Source organism: Geospiza fortis, unplaced genomic scaffold, assembly GCF_000277835.1.
Source record: "Geospiza fortis unplaced genomic scaffold, GeoFor_1.0 scaffold1105, whole genome shotgun sequence".
In the NCBI taxonomy this organism is placed as follows: domain Eukaryota; kingdom Metazoa; phylum Chordata; class Aves; order Passeriformes; family Thraupidae; genus Geospiza; species Geospiza fortis.
In genome coordinates, this window is record NW_005054608.1 from 214,725 (window position 1) to 237,601 (window position 22,877).

Sequence of the window (22,877 nt, forward strand, 5' to 3'; positions counted from 1 at the left end):
TATTTATAATACCTTCAGTACTTCATTAAATTACTTGAATGTAAAAGATCATAAATTCTTATTCCATCAATAATCTGTTCCTTGTGGGACAGTTACTTGGGAGGAAAAGAAAATGTTAATGCCTACAGCAAAATAAAGTAGAACCATGAATAATTGGTTGAATTCAATTGCCATAAACCATGCACTCCACTGACTAAGTTTCCAAGTTAGATTTACTTATTTGGGTGCTTCTGAAAAGTCATGTATCAAATGCAGTCCAGCAGAAGGTGGCTCTTTATTGTTGCATTTTTTTTCATTCTTTTATTTAACATTCCATTTCTGTACTTGGCTTCTTTATTTTAGGCTTTAAGAATTGATCTCTTCAACTAAGTATGTTACTTATAAGAAAATCAAACCATATTGGTCAGAGCAAGGCAGGAAAGGGTAGCCTTCTGTAAGAAAAAAACCCCAAAAATCCAAAATATAAATATAATATAGTTTATTTTATAAAAGTTTTTAAAAATTGCATTCAGATGTTATTGATTTTTTCATCATTTTTACAAAGTTACCGTACTATAAGATGCCAAGGTACAATGAAAGTATTATTCTAGAAGAATATGGCCATTTAAAAAACATTAATCAATAGTATTTGGTGACACTCAGCACCACACATAGGAGTAGCACTCATGCTTTTCTGTCACCTTCAAAATTAAGTACTGATTTATTACTGATTCATTTCTATAATCCCTTTTCTGCGCTACAATATGTTTAATAAATTGTATGGCAGGACTGGTGGTATCAGATTGAAAAATATATCTAACTATATTGAAAGTTAAGATTAACACTAACATATATCAACTGAGCAGGGTAACAGGAAAGATTTTGAAGTATATGAGAATGAACAAAGTTTTTGGTACATTAACAAATAGAAATTCTATGGTCTTCATGAAAAAAGAAAGTTATCTTCATTTTTTTTGTCATTATTGAAGTAAAAGCTAGATGTTGAATAAATTCCAGTAGAGTCAGTTAGTGGGAGTAGATTAAAAAACCCCATCCTTCTATGTTGGGTGGGTTTTGTTCCTGTTCTTTTCATTACAAGAGCTGAGTAGACATATTCTCATTTATTACTATGAATATCCAATAAGTGTTAGGACATAAAAATACATCCAAAATACCGAAATATAGCTAATGTGCCAAAATTATGTATTTTAAATGTGTGATTATAATCTGTCAGCATAAGACTAATTCTTGGGCCAAAAATAAAATTGTTGATTTAGATCTTAATAAAAAATAATATAAATGCATATTTATAGATAATATAATACAATGTAAAGATTATATATGATTCAGCATGAATTTACATTAATAAAAATAAGGGTAATACTGGTGAAAACGCCAATAGACTTTAATAAGGTATTTGATGGAGTCTTGTTTACTTGGCTGAATAAAAAAAAAGTAAATTCAACTGCAAAGTGACAGTGTAAGCATGTAAATGCAAGCAGATAATCCATTCAATGTGAGTTCTCTGTTTGACATTTAAATTAAAAAAGAAATATTGTGAGCTTTGGATGTAACAGAGACTAACTGTATCAACCACTTGCAATACCTTCATTAAAGCAGCGCAGTAAATTTTTAATTTAGCAAAAAATATCTGTTTCATCTCTCTTCAGTACCCTGAGAAATCAGGACATGTCTTTTACTTTCAATAGCAGAAGTATTTGTAAACTGTGTGTTCAACTCTTCCCCCTTATTTAGCTTTATATCAATTATTATTAATTCATATTTGTCCTAACCTCAGTCTAATCAACATTGTTTTGGTCCTCTTTGCAGCTACCTGCATAATCACGAGGTTTAATACAAGTCTGTGATTACAGTTTTACATATATGAAGAGAATGTAAGGTTAAAGGATAGCATTAAAGAAGTTGAGGTTCATTTTTTAGTGAAAGCATTTAAATCCCTTTGCTGAATTTGGGCATAATTGGAGGTGATGTGTTAAAATTTAAAAGAGTTTCATAGAGGAAGAGATTTCAAATAATGTCCTTGAAAGCAGCAAATAAAATCAGGAAATTATTTAATGTTTGGGATTTGAAGCTACACTGTGTGTGAATACATACACATGCACAACTGACAGTAAAAGCATTTGCGAATTTTCCATAAATTGACATTTTTAATGCAATCAATTGAATATTTTTCCTAGACTAAATTCTCTTTTTCAGACAAGACTGATTCAGGGAATTTATATAGTCTGTGTTATATCAGACATTGAACTAGATGATCACAGTTTTCTCTTCTGGTCTATTATCTGTGGAACTTACAGTTAAAAAAAAAAAAAACAAACCAAAGTACGAAATATACTGTTTGGCAACATAAGATCTTTATTTTCTTTGCCTCAACACTCAGTGTCCCTTCTGACAGAATGAAGATGCAGCCATTAGAGATATGACAAGGAATTGACACAAATGATGAACAGATTTCAGTTTTGAGTAGGAACTTGAAAGGCTCTACGAATTGCAATTGCACAATTGTTTTGAGAAGGCTAATTTATCTGTCTTGTTATTATTGTCCCTTTTTTTTTGTTTTACAGTTTCAAGTTGGTAAGGCTAGTTGATATATGCGAAAAACATATGTATATTTTTCAATAAAAATAACTTCATGTATAATTTATATTAGGATCTTCCTTCTTTTTACTCCTAGGAAGACTGCAGTCTTACAGCTTAGATAAAATGCTAAATAGTATTGATTTTCTAACAAAATGGTGTTTGGCAGTTCTGGAAAACTAAATGGGAGACTGTGAGCCAGATGCTGTAAAGTTAAGAAATTCTTTTGCCACCCTGATTTACAACAATATAAGATACTTTGTAGTATACTTTTCCTAAGCCTGTATTTAAGCTGCTTGATTGATAGAGCATCTTTACATGCATAAATTACATAGTTCTCAGAGCTGAGAAAAAGAATGGTTAGACAAGAAAAGGCTCTAAATTAAGAGAGAAAAAATAAAACTTCCTATCCCTGCCCTCCCCCAAGGACTCCATTTTGATTTACAAATATCATTCAAATGCTTTATTGAAGGTAATTGTATCATTACTTTACTGGACTGTTACTGCCCCTATTGCATCTTTTCTAATTGCTGGCAATGTTGTACAAATTTTGTATAAATTACAGTATTAAACTTCCTATTGTGTTTGAATTACTGGTAACAACCAGCCCATTATTTTTAAATAGCTGTGATACACAGCTGTTAGTCACAACAGTTGTGAAGTTTGCCCTGTGGGAGCCATGACCTGACACAGTTGAGGAACATGGGCTTAAAATTGATGTCAATATGTAAGGCTGCTGCTTTTGTCTAGTGGCACTTTTCACAGGTTGGCAACTTCAAGAAGCCCATAAGGCATCACAGGAGAGCGAGGTGCAAATCTACATGTTCCCCTCCCAGCCCGAGCCATCTGTTCACAGCTGCCTTACCATGTCAATGTTGTCCCGATGGCTGCTTTAACTTGTGATAGCTGGCACTCCCAGGTGTCAAAAGTCATAATGAGCAATTGCCAGAATATGTGTGAAAATCCTGCCATGCTGCTTTTCTAGGGTTTTCTAGGTTTGGGTTCCAAACTCTTCCAAAAATGGTAAAAACTCTGCTGGAATGAGCGAATGGACTTCAATTTTACTTCACTGGCTGTGGACTAGGCCTCCATATACACTGCATAATAAGGTTTGATTTTACAGGGAAGAAAGAAATTTTCAAATCTCTTTTTTTTTATTCCCTCTTCCCATCCTAAAAGCAGAACATGGCTGGAGCAAGAATTAGAGTTCTACATAACTATAAGAGTGAGATCACAACATTATCAGGAGAATGTTCAGTAGGCCTGATCAATTAGATAAGAAAGTATTAAATGTCTCATTTTGTTTAGAAAGCAATATAGCTTAATAAAGAAATACTGATATATCTGTAAGGATTCAACAGTATTAACTAGGTACTTCTAGTTGAACACCATTAATGAAGATTTTGTCCTTAGAAGGTGATATTAGAGATTTTACATCAGCTTTTTAAAAATCAATAACAAAACCTCGCAAATCATGATCGGATCCTTACTAAAAAATAAATAAAACCAGGAACATATCTATGCTAATTTAATTAATTTTTCAATTTAATTCCTTGATTTCTTCTACAGTAATTGCAACGATATTTTTTCTGCATTCTTTGAGATATCTGGTAAATTTCACTGGACTACAACAATAACAAGTCTCTTTTCCTTGTTATGTAAAATATATGTTTAATAAGTCTCATAGTTATTGCCTGTACTAACTAATCATAGAGTTGTTAAGGTTAGAAAAGACCTTTAAAATAAAAGGTCTTAGCTGTCAGACTTGCACCACCCCCATGTTCACCGCTGAACCATGACCTCAAGTGCCATATCCACAAGTTTTTCAAACACTTTCATGCATTGTGACTACACTCTGGGAAGTCTGTTACAATGTTTTACAACCCTTTCAGTGAAAAGAATATTTGTCATATTTAATCTAAACTTCAGGCCATTTCCTCTCATCCTGTCACTTGTAACCTGGGAGAAGACAATGGGCCCTACCTCACTACACCATCCTTTCAGGCAGTTCCAGAGAACAAGGTCACCACAAGCCTCCTTTTCTTCAGGCTAAACAGTTCCCTCAGCCATACTACTTTAATGTAGATATAGTACTTCATTCATAGCTGCTATGTTTGCTTACTTCATGAAAAGATACATCAGGCCATAACCGGACTGCCCTGCTGAGATGAAATTAATTTTGTTTCCTAATAATTGGTTTTTTATTGCCTGAGCTAAACACCTTATTCTTGGTGAAATGTTATTCTACATTCCCAATAATGCATACCTTTTTGTGTTATGAGCTAATAAGGAAGCTTGTGTGGATGTGAGACTCTCTGAACACTGCAACCCATTCTTAGACCTGGGAATTTTCTTTTGTTTATCAGTTATAAAACTTACACTAGAAATGTTAGGTAACACTGTATCTATCATCCTTTCATTCTCTTAACCAGGAACATTTTGGAATTCAGCTTCCTTCAACACAGAGACGTCCTACCTACATTTCCCCACCTTCCATGGAGAATTCAGTGCAGATGTCTCATTTTTCTTTAAAACTACTGCATCCTCAGGAGTGTTTTTAGAGAACCTGGGAATTCAAGACTTCATAAGGATAGAGTTGCAGTGTAAGTAACATGACTGATGGTTTTGTTGTTGTTGTTGTTATTATAAAAATTGGATTTTGTTTAATTTAAAGGAGGAGTATTTAAAAACTGTTCTCTACCTTTATTACTTCTACTGCTACTACCAAATCTTTATCATTATTGGAAAAAATTACAGCACTGAGACTAAACAAGTATCCCTTTGAAGAAATTTTCTGCCCCGGGGATTTCTTAATCTAAGAGCACAGCAATCAGCCCCTGCCTGCTAAGACTGTTTCTACTTCTTGTGTTCAGTGCATCTCTACCACCAAATTCTCTTCCTCCCAGTTTTAAGACCAGGCACTATATGTGGCTGTTGGAAAACTCACTCAATCACCGTGTGTGACTCAGACCTCTTGTGCCACAGTATCTTAAGTCACACATTCTCATCTTTTTTCTTTCTGCTCTTTTTCTTCATTTTTTTTTTCATTTTGTTTGTGCAGACACAAATTCTTAGACTTAAAAGCAGCAATACATTTTTGTTGCATAACAGAGAATTAAATATCCCACTAAATCTGACATAAGGTGACCAATGTAAAATGAAACCTTTATCTTAGTTGACCCTATGTATTATTCTTATATTGTTCATTACTGAAAAGGAGAGTATTTGAAAGGATAAAGTATTTTTTCATTAGACTTTTGAATTAATTTGAAATGTCACGTTAATTGAAAAGTCTTCTTCTTGCCTGGTGAGTCTGAGAGTTCTCTAGAATTGTTCTATTAGAACAATTTTTACCTTTGGATAAGACAGTTCCTCAATCTTTTTCAAATCAATTTTGTTATCAGCCTCCAGTATTTTCTAGAGAAGAGTACAAATGAATATATATGTTATTTTGCAAAATATTTCTATAGAAACATTAACTATTTTTTATTAAAAAATAAAATATTCTGCTTTCTTGGGGTTTTTCGGTCCATGTTAACATCTTATGTTAATGAAACAAACAGGGAAACACCTTCTATAGTTAGTTTAATTATAGAATATTGGTTTGTGTTTAATGAAATTGTGTTTCATCATCTCATACTATAGTGCTGTATTTGAAAACTACCCTGTTTTAAACACTGGTTTTGCCAGGTTTTTGGCAGTATGAACTGCCTTCTGTTAAACCTCTGTGTTACAGGTAAACTCAGTATCATGCAATATAGAAAATGTACTGGATCAGCACTTCAGTGGAGGCTCTCTGAAGCAGTGATGATAGTCTTGTCTGATAAATTATTTTCCATTTTCAAAATAAACAGTTAAATCATGGAAGCAGTAAAGGAATGGTTTTGAGAATTGAATTTATTCAGATATTTGTTAGAAGACTGTAAGTTTTTCTTCAGAATAATAATATGAAGACAGGCTCATGTCACTTGTCCCACTCATTCATAAGTGTAAAAACCACTCCATACTTATGGGTTTTAAATGACTTTATATGTATAGGGAGGTGTGAGAGAAAGCAAAAGCTGAATTGATCTATAATTTCAGCATCTGAAAAAGCAAAGTTTTTTCATTATTGTATAGAATATAGAGATATTTCTTAATCTCCATAAACATCCTAATTTGTTGAGTAGACAGACCCACTATTTTTTGTATGCCATATCTAAATTAAATGGAGGATTGTTTGTAGTGGACCCAGAATTGCCTGCTTTTATTGTGGGAAATATCAGTCAGGAGTGAGCAATATATATTTCCATCAAGAGTATTTTTCTCAAAAAAAAATTAACTTGAGTGTTTCATATGGTATAAGATGACTTATATTTCATCATCATATAACTCCACATCTTTATAAAAAATGTGAATGTAAATTACCAACCTACACTTATGTACTACTAATAGTTTCAAATAAATTAATATCTTTTATTTGTGTAATAATAAATAACAATAAGGTAAATGTCAGATGTCACTCTTTAAGATGATGATGTGAGAAAATGTTTAAAACTTTTTCATGTTATTAACATTTGACATTCAGTACTTAGGAAAACTAAATTTTTGTAATATATTGATTGTTTTCAAACATTAATTATTTTATTTATGGGGTAGTGTTCTTTAGACATTGAAGTCTAGCTTCAAACAAAAATGTCAGATCCAGAAATGTAATATGAAATGTGAGACTTAGAGCTACTCTGCTGGTTTTATGAAGTTATAGACACTGTAGTGCATCTGTGTACACATTCTAGAACACTATTGCAAAAATAGTGTGTGCGTCGTAACTGTATTTTAAAAGAGAGAGTAAGTAAAAGTAGATACTTGTCTCAAAGAACATATTTGATCCCTTATTTTTGTTTTGCAATAAGTTATAACTGCATGTTGAACTTCTTCCTGGTTTACTGCAGAAATATTGGTTGAAAGCTACAAAGCTGATTCAACACTGAAGAGTACACTCTGCTAAACACTTATAGGACCAAATGTTACGTTCTCTAGCCAAAGGTCTGGGTGTTTTATATTGAATGCTCACTGAAGGTTTATTTCTAAAGAGTTAAATAGAAATTTAAAGTAGGGTTGGAAACACAATGGTGTTTCTGCTGGGCTTCTGCAATTGCTTTGGAAGTAGTTCAGAGCAGTGCAATATGCAACTACTGGTGGCCTTTGCCCAAATTTGCAACTTACTGTCCAGGATGAGTGCTGTTCAACTGCTTCCTTTATGGGAAAGGCTAGGATTTTGCATTCGGTAGCATATTAGTTGGTAATCACTTTCTGCTTCTGCACATGATGCTTACACTCAATACTCTGGATAGTTCTCTGTACCTGTGCTTCCTGTTAGTTGTTCTAGCCACAGCTAGCCACTGACCACTCTCCATGACTACCATCAACTTCCACTCCCCTTTGCCAGTCTGTGGTTGTGCTCTGCCTGTGTTTGAATGCATGAGGGTTACAAGAGTTCTTGCAATGCTTGGATAGTTTTTAACTGACACCAATGTAGGTAGGACCCAAAAAATATTTTTGTGACAGAAGAGAACTCCAGGATGCATTCTCTTCTGCTACCTAAGGAATGACCAAAGTGGTCTGTGCCTATGTCCTTTGTTGCAAGATAATATATTTTAGAATCCAGTATCATCCTTCCATGTCCTGTGGCATATTCTCTTGGTGGTTCTTATAAAACCAAATTTTCTTTCAAATTTTCAGTGTTGTTCTTATAATATTATAGAATGTTAAGTGATTATATCTTTCACTTTTTCTGACATATTCTAGTTAGTCTTCAGACACTGCAGTGGATGACCATGAACCCATTCTTATTATTTCAGCCTTCTTATGTGGAACTTCAGGGATTGCTTCCCTTTTTTCAAAATTATATGAATTTTTTAGTGGTACTAACATAATTCATTAACTCAAAGTCTTTATTATGCGTTTTCTTGCCTTTAAAATTTAAACCGTGACTTTATTTATCAGATCTGTCATTCTGATATGCTATTCAATAGGCCCATTCAGTGAGTTCAAAGCAGAACTTGTGTTTTCAGGCTTAACTCCAACAGTATCCAGAAGATAACAAAGACCTCTCTGCAGAAGGTGACATGCAGTAGAAATTCTTTTAGCCAATCATATGGATTTTCTGTTGCTTTTATTCTCCTACTGTGTGGTTGTTTTTTGGTTTGTTTTTTTTTTTTTTTAATCCCCATATAAGGAGAGAGTGAGTTCTCAGCTTTTTCTAAAGAAAAGAAATTTATCCTAAAACTAATTTATTTTACTGAGGAACTGTGTTTAGATATCGGTTATTTCTTATTATTATGTAAAACTTGATTTTTAAGCAGAGGAGGTCATTTATTACAAAAGGCATTCCATTTATAAATTGACTGCACAATATGCTTTATTTTATTTAGTGAGTGAAATGGTTTATGTATTTCCCATTTTACTTTTCTGTCTTAGGTTCAACTATTATAAAAAAACACTTTATAGCAATAAGATTTAGGGCTTAAGGATTGCAAATGAGTGACATTGCTCAGTCTAAAGGTTGGCCAAAGTGTATTTAAATGTTTTAAAATGTCTAATACCTTTTTTAAAAGTGAAAAGAAAGTAAAAAATACTGCATGGAATGCTTTTTCCACTTCAGGTAATTCATCTTTAAAATGTTGTTTGAAGCTCATCTAAGTCTCTTGATTCCTAATTTTTTGCTTTTGTGTCAGAATTCAATGATGCCAATAGGAAACTTTTTTTTTGGATTTGTGGAATCTTCTCTATAATCCTTCAATGAAATCCTTAATAATACAAAATTATCGCTATCCATTGTCTAGAGAATACTTTTTTCCATACATGATTGTCTTTGAATATATGAAGAAAGACTTTCAGAGAGAATATTCACAGTTTTCAGATCTTCGGTATTCTGACATATGCCTCATCTATTTATTTTGACCTGCAAAGATTCAGTGATTTTCTAGGCAAACTGTGAAGTTGTGTAATATGAAAGTTGCTCAGAGAAAAACTCAATTTAAGTCATAATTTTATAAACTACATCAAAATCTTCTCTCTGATGTTCGTAGAGGCTATATGAATAAATAACAAAAGCGAATAGACAGTAGAAGATGCTGGTTGGATTACAGTTGTGATAATTTAAATATAGTTAACAACAGCAATCAATTAACATGTAATCAAGAGATGCATTTCATCCTAACTGAAAAATTGCAAAGCTAGCACATTTCACTGTTTCTTGACTACTATGCTCTCCAGGGGTCCACAAACTGATTGGTTTCTATGCAGTGCATAAATCATTGCTCTTGCTGCCAGTGAGTGTGAAGAATGAGCTGCAGGCCCCTGCAGTAAAGTCTTCCTCTAAAACAGTCAATCTTATTCCATGAAATAGTAGGCTAAACCTTAAAGTAGCTTGTTCTGCTATTAATTATTTTGTGACTCAATTAATTATGAAATAATTTAAATGTCTGCTACTACTATCCTCTTTCTAGCTCCTTATGAAGTGGCTTTTTCATTTGACGTGGGAAATGGACCTAGCGAAGTCATAGTGCAATCACGCAATTCCTTAAATGACAACCAGTGGCATTATGTGAAGGCTGAACGAAATGTCAAAGAGGCTTCCTTGCAAATAGATCAACTTCCTCAGAGATCTCACAGTGCTCCACCTGATGGACATATTCGCTTGCAACTCAACAGCCAGCTTTTTGTCGGTAGGCGCTCCACAAAATATTTCCTAATTATCATCATAAAAATAAGAAAATGCTGCGGTGAGGAGGGGAAGAAAAAGTATTGCCAACCAGATCTTCGGAAAACATTTTGTATGATGACATGAGAGACTTTGTGAAAAATCTGTGCAGATATTCACTATTTTGAGACTATAGATGTCAAACTGCCTTGGCCAATAGTTTCTCCAGGACAGGATTTCAAATCAAGTTTATTTCTTTTGAGGTTTGTTTGAAGGACCAAGGATCTGAGGATGTAGATTTGCACCCTATTTTGAGAGGATGTAATCTACTAAAGGAAGTTGTGCCATTTCTGTAATTTCAAGGGAATTTTGTTGTGTCTCTTTATCCACAGCTTCTCAGGTTGAAATACGAAAAAGCACATTAAGCATGAGAAAGTTGAAACACATTAAGTCATTTGGAAAATGCTGAAAAAGTAGAAATGGAGTAAAATAGAATTAATTAGTATTTATTTAGCTATTATAGAAAGCTATATAGAGCTATGTGTTATATCCATAGTAGTGTTCTTAATGCAATATTGACTTATTATGAATTCATAAGTCTCTGGTGTAAATATATGTTGTATATATAAGAGCATTTAAAGCTGACCCTACTTTTAAAAAGGTCTTTTTTTATGCCTGCTCTGAGAAACTCATACTAAATTAATGTAAGTTTTATTTGCTGCGGGTTGGGGAGGAATACATTTAAGGGCAATAGTGTTCTTAAACAGTAGCTACAAAAAATGTGAATGCTTATGAAAATAATTAAATAAAGAAAGAAGTCTTCTCCATTCTGATAAAAAAATGTACCTGTGCCTCAAAAGGTATCGAGAGAAGAAGATGGAGACTAGACCAAACATTAAAGAATTTTACATTTTGATTAAAAGCATAGAGGATTTCATAACAAAAAAAATATATCCAATGTATTAGTTCCAGTGGAGTTAGAAGTTTTGAGATTGGTTTATATTCACAGTAATGCACTAGATCTACTAATGGAAAGATCAGATTTCTATTTACTCTACTAGATAAACTTGTATTGCTGTTCTCTGACTTGACTTGCCACATAACTGCTATTATGTGAATACCCGAAATTAGATCAGTGAAATGGTTTAATTCTATAGGTGTTTTGGAACTGTCAGATCTAAAGACTTTTAAAATTATTTAGACACTTAGTTGGTCTCTAGTTCTTCTAATCCTCCTCCTAAAAATATAATACTCTCCTGTATTAACAGTTTCACTTCCGGGTGACTTTATGGCTATTGAAAAGAGGGATTTTTTTTTTGTCAAATAATCTGGCAAATCCAAGTAAAATTATATACTCTTGTCTGTCTCTTTTATGGAGATGGACAAGACAACATAAAAACAGTTTTGACTTATCTACAGGTTAAGTTGTCTGGCTTGTTTTCTTCAGATAATGTTCAGGTGAATAATTGTACTTGAGTTGCGACTTTGTTTTGCATCTGGTGTTGTGGTCTTTTTTTTCATTCTGAAAATTCACAAAGATCTGGGATTAATTAAAGGATCTGGAAAAAAAATGAAATCTAGAGCGTCTTTGGAATGGCATTAGCAGAGGTACTCTTTACTTAAATGTCATCTTGGAAATCTAGTACCTTCCTGAGTCACCCATTACTCATTTAGTAGTGTGAAGACTGATTTCTTCAGGCTAAAACAGTCTTTACTTCTTGTGAAGAAGTAAGGAAGTTGTATACACTCTGGTTTTTCAAAACCAGAACTAAAGCCTTAAGCAGCCCTCTGAACCATAGAATCATAGACTTGTGGATTGATTAAGATTGAAAGGCACCTTAATCTAGTTCAAATTTCTTGCCATTTTAATCACAGAGATGACATGAAATTGCCACCACTAGGTCGTTTTGCTCTATTATAACTGAAAATAATGACAGCTACATCAAGATATTCCACGTAACACCAATAATTATACAAACTTTGAAACTGAAAAACTTAAAAGGGATGATCACATGGAAGCATTTATCCAAACGAGAACTGGAAATGTATGAGAATTATAGTTTACAGTCTCACACGTTGTAGAATATTTTCTGCTTTTACTTTTTAAAAGAGGACAAAGGACAAGAAACATCAGTAGGCTGTGCAACAAAGGACAAGAGAGAATGTAGGTTACACACCTTGTTAAGCAACACAGATGAATAAAATGTTAGCTATCATGAAATGAGCTAAAAATAAGGAACAGTAAAAAAAAATTAATAAACAGCTCTTATTACTCTTAGGATTGCTCTGCTTGGTAGTCAGATATAATTTGGCTGTTATTTCGCTGCATAGAGGGGAGTTAACCTTCCTATTATTGAAGAATAGACACAGCTTCCTTCTGAGACAAAGTATATCAGAACAGACACCAGCTGAGGGGTATCATACAATCATTAAGGTTGGAAAAAACCTCCAAGTTCACCAAGTTCAACCTTTGAATGAATACAACCTCATCAACTAAACCACTGCACTAAATTCCACATTCTGTTATTTCTTGAACTTTTCGAGGAGGTGAGACTTCACAACATCCCCGAGCAGCCTGTTCCAATGCTTAATCACCCTTTCCATGCAGAAATTCTCCCTGATGTCCAATATGAACATGCCCCGGCACAGTTTGAGATTATGCCTTCTCGTTCTGTCACTATTTTCCTGGGAGAAGAGGCCTACCCCATCTGGCTACACCCTCCTTTCAGGCAGTTTTAGAGAGTGATAAGGTCACCCATGAGGCCAAACAACCCCAGTTCCCTCAGCTGCCTCTCTCATTAATTACTCTCTGAACTCTTTCACCCACTCCATTCCCTGTCCCACGACAAGCTCCAGCACATCAGTGTTTTTATTGTAGTGAGGGGCCCAGGACTGGACACAGCACTCCAGGTGTGACCTCTCCAGTGCCAAGTACAGGGGGACAGTCACTGCCCTGTTCCTGCTGCCACACTATTGCTGATACAGGCCAGGATGCCTTCATCCCTGGCCACCTGGACACAGCTGGCTCACGTTGAGCTGCTGACCAGCAAGCCCAGATCCAGCAGGCAGGCTTTCCATCACTCTTCTCCAAGCCTACAGACTTGCATCAAGTTGTTTTGACCAAAATGTAGAATTGCCAAAATTCTGATATGCTGAACATCACACAACTGACCTCAGCCCCTCAGTCCAGCCAGACCAGATCCCCTAGCAGATCCTTCCCACCCTTCAGCAGATCAACACTCCCACCCAGCATAATATCATCTCCAAAGTTACTGCAGGTGAGATGTACTTTTAAAGCTACTTATCAATATTTTCATATGAATAAGCTTGTGTGTTGGAAGTCACAATATACTGTTCACAGGCTGTAAACTATAAAGTTTGTTTACATATCAATTATTTAAATGTTTCAAAAGCTCTTGTAAATTTATTTTCAGGTGGAACAGCATCCAGGCAGAAAGGATTTTTGGGATGTATTCGTTCATTACGGTTGAATGGAATGGCCCTTGATCTGGAAGAGAGAGCAAAGATAACACCAGGAGTTGAACCAGGCTGCCCTGGACATTGTAGCAGTTATGGTAACCTGTGCCACAATGGTGGAAAATGTAGAGAGAAATACAGTGGATTCTCCTGTGACTGCACTTTCTCAGCCTATACTGGTCCATTCTGTAAGAAAGGCAAGCATGTCTTTTGGCTTTATCAGTTATTGAAAACAAGACCATACAGTCCAGATCAAGATCTTCAAATCCCCTTAAAGATATGCTGAAATCTTGCAAAATATGCACTTTACATAATGTAGGTAAATTTACTCAATATCTGTAAGTTTTGCTAAACATTTTCTTTCGGAGATAACTTCAATATATACCATTTAAGCAGGAACTATATTACCCCCTTACAGCATGAAGATGCTGAGAGGATCAGGATCTTCATGCAACTATTTTGATTATTTGATACTACAGTAAATCTAGGAACTATGTATTTGTGGTAAAGTATTTGGATTTCTGTCTTTCAAATAGTAATCTCAGAACTAAGTCTGACTTTGGAAAATAAACCAAGGAACAGAAGAACTTAAATCTACTTTTTGCTGTAAGAAAGTAAGATCTTTGCAAACAGGACTGAGGCCATTTTCTAAGTCTTTTTAGAGCAGCACTTTGGTGAAGTTATCATACTGATAGATGATGACAAGTCTGAATTTCAAAAATGAATTAATGAATGAATGAATTTCAAAATTATCTAGAAATTTTGGTGCTTGCTTATAATTCAGATTTGCAAAAATCTTGCTTCCTCCATGTATTAAATGCATTCTGCAAAGTACTAAGCAGTTTATATGCCACAACTTCATGTTACCCTAAATTAGCTCAAAACCTGCCCTGTCATCACTGCCACCACAAAAGTGAGGGACCCAAAGTCTTTGGACTTTCCATATCTAGCACTGCAGGTCTAGTGTCACTGTATGAGGAATGATGTTTTCCTCCTCTGCATCACAAGGGACTAATGGTCACACTGTAATATTCAGCAGAGACAGACTAGCTTCTGTTGCTGAGTGTTGGGTGACCTAAATAATAACTTTTAGTCAGCTGTTTTCAAATACTGCACCAGATTACAGAAACTTCAAGAAATTTCTCCAAAGTGTGAAAGCTGTGATCCAAAGCACTAAGACATTTTCTAAGCGCAAAGACTAAGACTTTTCTGCTTTTAGCAGAAAACAGAAATCACAGAATTACAGAAGCTCTCTATAAGTGTTTCAAACATAAGAAGAGCATAAGTAGGTTTCTATTTTCCTTTTTTTTCCTCCCACCTGACAAGTCTCTCCTACCACATATCTAATCTAAATGTTAGGATTCAAATTGCCGCACCCACTTCTTTGTAGGAGCACTATACATACGAGACAGAATATATTGTGCTTGAGGACTAGGATGATCAATAGGAAATAACCTAGAAAAAAATACACTTCTTCATGAAACAGATATTTAAGACACACATCTAAATAAGCTTTTGCCTTTGACCAGGTTGTGTCTTAAATTTCTCTGTAGTTCTAAATGCTAGTTTCATTTAAATTTGCTTTTTAGCTTTATCACAATAGTCTAGAATACATTTTATTTTCTTCTGTGATATGGCAGAAGGAAAAAACCACCAACCAAACAACAAAAAAAAGCTCTCTAGCATTATTTTGCATTATATTAAAATATTTAATTACTTTTTATTTCAGAGATCTCTGCCTATTTTTGGACTGGCACTTCTGTGACATACAACTTTCAAGAATACTACACATTAGCTAAAAATTCCAGTTCTCATGCTTCTTCTTTCTATGCTGACATGACACTGGCCAGGGAAGCAATTACATTTGCCTTTCGAACAACACGGATGCCAAGCTTACTGCTCTATGTCAGCTCCTTCTACAAGGAATACCTCTCAGTCATTCTCACCAGGAATGGTGAGTTTTCAGATTGGATGCCTGGAAACACTAATGAACATCATAACTGTTAGCTTGGATTCTCTCTGATTTCCAGGCCTGAAGCAGGAACTACATATTGTCCTATTGTTTCTTTAGATGGTATCTTTGTTTTTTAGCTGCATCAAGCAATTCTTTCCACATGAAAATCATTCCTCCTACTGTACTTTCAACTTTCTCTACTGTTTTTTAATCATGTTGTCAAAGATGTTTATTTCTGAAAATCCTTTATGAATGTTTGGGTTTTAAAGTTTGAAAATGAAAATTAAAATTTATCTGAGCTGCGTTCTATTCATGAGGCCTATTAATTGCCATCCTCAAAAGAAACCATGAAATAAAATACTTTTTAAAGTGCATTATCCATTTCCCAAATTAATCAGAGGTAATTTCATTAAATTTATTTCATAAGCTACTTACATACCTACGGAAATACATATATATATATCTATATATATATACATACCTGTAAAAATACATGTAACATTACTGATATTTCTGTGTAAGCTGAGCATTAACTATTAGTCAGATCTTTGCATTCTTTCATCTAGATCTAGGTATTTTTTCTTTAAGTAAAAAAACCCCACAGGCTGAGTTAAATTTTGAGGTTTATCTTTGCAGTCGCTGTGGTTCTGTGCTTAAGGAAGGTTCTCTGCTTTCCTAGACACATACTTGGATATAGAATAGCTGTATTATCCTCCCTGTCATGTGACACGGAACCTGTGTTGCTCATGACTGGCCTGGATCTGACATGGGCCCCAAATTCTAGAGCATGAGTAGAAAGTTGTGGTCCATCTGCAGCTGAGAAGGAATTTCTGACCAGGAAACTACATTGCCTCTGTGTTCTCCTCTGACTTTTTGTGTGATTATTTGTGTACAGATGGTATTCTGGGAGTTAACAATATGGAATGGAAAGTGATCTAGGAGTTAGTACACTGTATTCAATTTAATTTTCAAATGGTCAGAGGTTTACAGGACTCGACAGGGAAAACATTATTCAAGAATTATGAGTTATATTTGATAAGTCACAATTATGAGAGCTACCAGACTGATTCTTTCTCAGCTGAATTTTGAAAGTAATTATAAAATTTCTGCCCAAAATTTAAGTCAATAATCAAAATTGAGACAGCTTAAGACTATTTTTGCTACTATATCCTGCTTCTGACATTTCTATTACTTATTCTGTTGCCTTTAATTTCTCACTTATATCCATTTCTCATGGCTAAGTCCTTAAACAAATCAAGCATTTGTTTTGCCCTTGCAGTACCCCTGTGCAGCATGTTAGATCATATATTGCTTATCATATATTGTATAGTATCTTTCACAAAATATATCATCTATACTGCTTGTAGTGTATGTAGTGTACTAGACCTTTTCTCTCTTTATCCCTGCAGGAAGTTTACAGATTAGGTACAAGTTAGATAGCCATCAAGATCCTGATGTCTTTAGCATCAGTTTCAAAAGCATGGCCGATGGACAACCACAACATGTGAAGATTAACAGAGAGGAGGAAACGCTATTTGTAGAGGTAATTCCATTAGGGGTGGGGGAAAAAGTGGATTATCATAAAAAAGTAGACAAGCAAAATGCAGTAAATACTTGCAACAAGGCAATTACCCCCAAATAAAATGTGCCTTAATATCTCAAGTAATCAAAGCAAAGTTAACACTCTTATGATACACATTCAAAATTAATGTTAGCCAATCTCTTTCATGTTAATTTTGTTTATTTTAAAAGGCCAATATCACCTCCTAATTTTATATGAAAATGCAAGTAATTGTTTGATGGGTGAATTTTCAAAATTTGGTAAATGTGTGTGACTGCTGTTGTTTGTTTTGGGTCTTGCATTTTCAGATTTTTTAGTTAAATTATGCATTAAACTACAGTACAAATATTTTACCACACAGATAATAATGTACATCTTTTAAAATTTTTCTTTGGTCTCTTTTACATCATCAAAGGAATGTGGCTATTAAGGAAGATATTTTTTACTATTTTTGTGGAAAATTCATGATAAAATAGAAACATTTCTTTTGCTAATGGTTGATATTAACATGCAAAAAGTCTTTTTTTAATATAATTTTAAATTCAAAATACCTGCATACATATGTTATAATTTAGTATTTTGAAGCTAGAACTTGACTAATGGTACTTGGCTTGAAGTTGCTCTAGAGGTACCCTGAGAGGCAGAATATTTACAATATAATATTTGATCTTTATGAAATTAAATACTGAGTGCCTTTCTAAAATGAAAAGAGACTTTTTCATATTATTAAAGGTTTGCTCTTTTTTACTCATCCTAGAGGTGAAAAAGAAAGAATCAGGCAAATCGCTAAGATAAATAAAGGCTTATTAAGTGGGATGCTTAAGAATATCAGTTATAATCAGTGATCTAAGGAAGCTAATAATCTATTTCCTGATGAGTTTTTATGCTATAAATAACAAATGCTTCCCTCAGACCGTCTTGTTTTTAGCCTTGATCTTACTTGCTTTTTAAAAAATATTGACTACTATTCCATTATTTTACTTTGTTCCTCACTCTATCATTCTGTAGGTTAACCAGAATGAAAGAATGAAGTTTATTCTGTCTTCAGGCACAGAATTCAATGCAATCAAGTCTCTCACACTTGGGAAGATTTTAGGTAAGTGGAACACCACAGCACTTTCTAAAACTACAGGGTTTTCTAAAATAAGGATCAAACGTCATCATGAGGCGTGAAAAAAACCAACACAAATGTCACTGAAAGACTGTTGTTGTGGATTTACTTAGACACAGAGTCACAATCAAGGTAGAAACTTCAGTCTTGTGGAAATACAGATATAATCACAAATAAGTGCTTCCTGAAAAGATGATCAAGTGGGTTCCATTAAAAATAATTGTACATTTCTCTCTCATTTTGCAATCAAGCATTAAGAAACACCACTTTGTTTTCTATTCTGGATAAAAACCAAAGCAAATTGAAGTAATATACAAAGATGATATAATACTATTAATCACATATTGTACTTGAAAAACTTCCTGTGATTAGATTTTGATGTAAACAGTGAAGAATATGGTAATGTAAGTAAAATCTTTGTTGGAGATTCTTTGTCTAGTGATGATTCTTCAAAATATGTCTGTTTCTCTTAAGTAATCATCAAAATGAAATTTACTGATCTACAATCACCATTTCTTAAAAGAAAATAGCAATAGCCTGGGCTGAAATTCTCAAGACCTTGTTATTTTCATACCTTTCATTTTGGCAATGATAGAGGAATATTTGGTGTTGGTGCAAATTTAAAGGGTATTTCTCTTTTCTCTAAAGTGATTTCATAGAATCACAGAAAATTTTGGGTTGAACAGGACGTAAAAGGTCATCTAGTTCCAACCCCCCTGCAGTGTGCTAGAACAGCTTCGTCCAGACCAGGTCATTCAAAGCCTCATCCACTGGCCTTGAACACTTCCCATGAGAGCATGCACTGCTTTCCTGGGCAATCTGTTCCAGCGTCTCTCTCCCACACAGCATAGAATTTCTTCCTTATTTCCAGGTTAAATCTACAGCTGTTGAGTTTAAAGTCATTCCTTTCTGTCCTATTACTACATGCACATGTAAAATGTCACGCCAGCTTTCTTGTAGCCTCCTTTAGGTACTGTAAGACTGCTATAAAATCACCTTGGGGACTTCTCCAGGCTTGAACATCCCCAACTCTCTCAGTCTTTCTTTATAGGGGAGCTGCTCCAGTACTTTGATCATCTTCGCAGTCCTTCTAGATTTGCTCTAGCAAGTCCATGTCTTTCCTGTCTGGGACCCCAGAGCTGGATGCATGGTTCCAGGTGGGGTCTCAGCAGAGCAGACGAGAGGCACAGAGTCATTTCCCTTGACCTGCTGGCCACAATGCTTTGGATGCAGCCTGGAATCATAGAATGGCCTGGATTGGAAGGGACCTTAAAGATCACTTCATTCCAACCCCCTATAATAGGAAGGAACAACTTCCACTAGACCAGGTTTCTCAGAGCTGCATCCAACCTGGCCCTGAACAGTCCCTGAATACCAATGGCTTTTGGGCTGCAAGTGCACATTTCTGGCTCATGTTATGCTTCTTGTCCACCAACATCCCCAAGCCCATCTCCTCAAGGCTGCTCTCAATCCATTCACCCCCCACCCCAGTCTGTATTGATACTGGGGGTTGCGCAGATGCAGGTGCATAACTCTGCACTTGCCATTGTTGAATTTTATGAGATTCACTTGGTCCCAGTCCTCAAACCTGTCAGTGTCCCTCTAGGTGGCATTCTCAGATGTGTCAACTGAACAGTTCAGTTTAGTGTCATCCACAGAGTTCCTTCAGATGCACTCAATCCTGCTCTTGGTGCCTTTAGAGAAGATGTTGAACAGAAATAGTGCTGGCCCAGAGGAGCACCACCTGTCACCAATCCCTATTTAGACATTGAGCTGTTGCATGCAAATGTTTGGATAAGAAGATCCAGTTAATTCTTTATCTGTCAAACAGGTAGTTGTTATTCTCAATTATGAGAGTGTTATCTAGAAAAGGTAGAATAATAATTTTAAATATATAATAAAATTCATAGAGTGATAGTTATTTTTATGAGAACAATTACCAAATGCTAAATAGCTTAAAATGTATTAAAGAAATTCAGAAACCATGTTTATAGATCATAAAAAAAATCTTAATTATTGTTTAGTTATTTTAGGAGAATCTCAGTGTAGCTGATTTTTTTTCTTACTGTAAAACTATGTCCCTCTAAAACAAACAGAAATATGTACTTTTGAAATGTAAATTTTATATATAAATCTCACACTCCAAAAGAGAACTGGTGTCTAGATATGCACAGAAAATGAAAAAGAGAATGATCACTTATGCATAACTTTAAAGCAATATTAGCTGAAATATAAAATGCTACAAGAAAATATTACAAATATTTCCGGACTTTACAATATGATCATAAAACGGAATCAGGAATGTATAATATTTGAAGTGTAGTAGTTTATTGCAGTCACAGTCACATAAGGTTAATACCACAGTGACCAGTACAGAATGAAATCTTCTATCTTTGTTATAAAATATCATATCAAAACTTTTATCTGTTTGCTTAAAAATGCATTTGATTAAATCTATGGAAATGTACACTTTTGGATAAATAGTCTATTGGTCTTTTGACCAGGACCAATATTGTCTCTTCTAAAGAGCCATACAGTTACAAAAATTCAGAGGTGGGATTTTCTTCAGTTATATGATGGCTTTGCAATGACACAGCAGTTCAAAGCAAAGAGTTATAATGACCTGGGGGGCAGTCAGCCCAATTTGTCTCAGAATCTGTACTGAAGAAAACATGTTTCTCCCCATTTCAAAGGAGTTACTATTTCTCTTAGAAATCTGATTGCTTTAGGTTCTGATTCCTGTGAAGTACTATCTAGAGACTGAAGAAGACTTCACAAAGGCAGCGAAAAAAAGTAATGAATGTTTATTGAAGTGAAGAGGTCTATCATAAGGAGTTAACAAAATATGAGATCATGTATTTCGTGTACATGAAAATGTTGTTCAAGAAAACCACACAAGGAAACTTTTTTTTTTTTTTTAATAATTATCTTCAGTTGGAGAAGCACTTTTCTAAGCTCTTCTGCATTTGAACATGACAGTTTTTTTGTTCAAACAAAACTTGTGCAGAATCTCCTGCTCTAGCTGCATCCCTGTGAGTCTATGGGACCTGAGGGGATTCAAGCAGTAATACTGAAAAAGCTGGCTGATGTCACTGCTAGGCCTCTCTCTGTGGTTTTTGAATTATGGAATCTGGTCAAGTTCCAGTTGATGGGAAGCTCACTGATGTTGTCCCAGGTTTCAACATAAGGGTATATAAGACTGACCCAGGGAGTCAGGCCCATCAGTCTCACTTCAGTGCCTGGTATAATTATGGAGAAGATTATTCTAGAAGGCATTGAAAACAGCTGAAGGACAATGTAGTCATTAGTCATAGCCAGTACAGGTCCATGAGAGGAAAGTCTTGCTTATCAAACCAAATTTCTATTTATGACAAATTTCTATTTATGACATTATGTTGTCATAATGTTATGACAACATTAACATTCTTCATTAATCAAGGGAAGCCGGTTGACTTAATCCTTTTCAGTAAATCTTTTGAAGCTGTCTCTCACAGGATCCTTCACGACAAAATGTCTAGCCCACAGTTGGATAAACACATCATGTGGTGGGTGAGCAGCTAGCTAACAGGTCAAGTGCAAAGGGTTACAGTGAATGGGGTGACATCATCACCTGTCACAGGTGGGGCTCTACCAGGCTCCATCCTCAGCCCTCTGCTCTTTAACATCTTCATAAATGACTTGGATGCAGGACTTGAAGGTACAGTAAGTTTGACAATGATACTAAATTAAAAGGAACTATTGACTCCCTTGAAGGCAGAGAGGCCCTGCAGAGAGACAGCAACAAATTAGAGGACTGGGCAGTTGCCAACTGTATGAAGTTTCACAAAGACAGGTTCCAGAGTCTGTAGCTGTATGTAAGGACATAAAGGGAAATGAGATGCTGGAAAGCAGCACTGCAGAGAGGGACCTGAGTGTCCTGGTCAATGGCATGTTGAACATGAGCCAGCAGTGCCCTGGCAGCCAGAAGGGCCAGCCCTGTCCTGGGGAGCATCAGGCACAGCATTGCCAACCGGGAAAGGGAGGGGATTGCACTGGGATGGCCTCACTTCAAGGTGCGCAGTTTTTGATGATGTAATATAAGACATAAAGCTATTAGAAGACATCACAGTTCTTGTCGTAAAATATTCTGATAGGAGCTGTATGTCTGCTGACTTTCTGCTTGACTACTTCATAAAGATAAATGGTTGAAGCAGAGTTAGAGTTACTATGTTTTGCTTTTGAGGGATTTTTTTGTTTTGTTTTTTTTTTAAGACAATGTAAGTGGAGTAATTTTGTCTATGGTAAACTTGGGTACTCTCAGCAAATGAATTGCTAATAAGATACTTAATATCCTGGTTTTGAAAGAGAGGTGTCTGCTAAGGAAGGCAGGAGCCTCCTTGGAATGGAAAATGTAAACCCCCTCCCGCTGAATTATTATAATTTTGAAATTAAGAGGCTCTCAGGCAAAGAGATGAGGATAGGAATAACATTTCTTTACTGGTGTGTATGCTAAAGCAAACAAGCAGCCACGGCT

The 22,877-nt window shown here is 35.1% G+C and overlaps 1 protein-coding gene across 1 annotated transcript in view; it reads left to right on the forward strand.

Moving 5' to 3' along the window:
- Nucleotides 1–22,877, forward strand: part of LOC102041026 (contactin-associated protein-like 4) — a 205,932-nt gene that overhangs the window by 174,799 nt on the left and 8,256 nt on the right. The window contains 6 exon segments of the mRNA XM_031064606.1: nucleotides 5,010–5,180; nucleotides 10,068–10,286; nucleotides 13,696–13,935; nucleotides 15,468–15,692; nucleotides 17,102–17,235; nucleotides 18,262–18,349. Coding sequence (XP_030920466.1) covers nucleotides 5,010–5,180; nucleotides 10,068–10,286; nucleotides 13,696–13,935; nucleotides 15,468–15,692; nucleotides 17,102–17,235; nucleotides 18,262–18,349 — 1,077 coding nt within the window.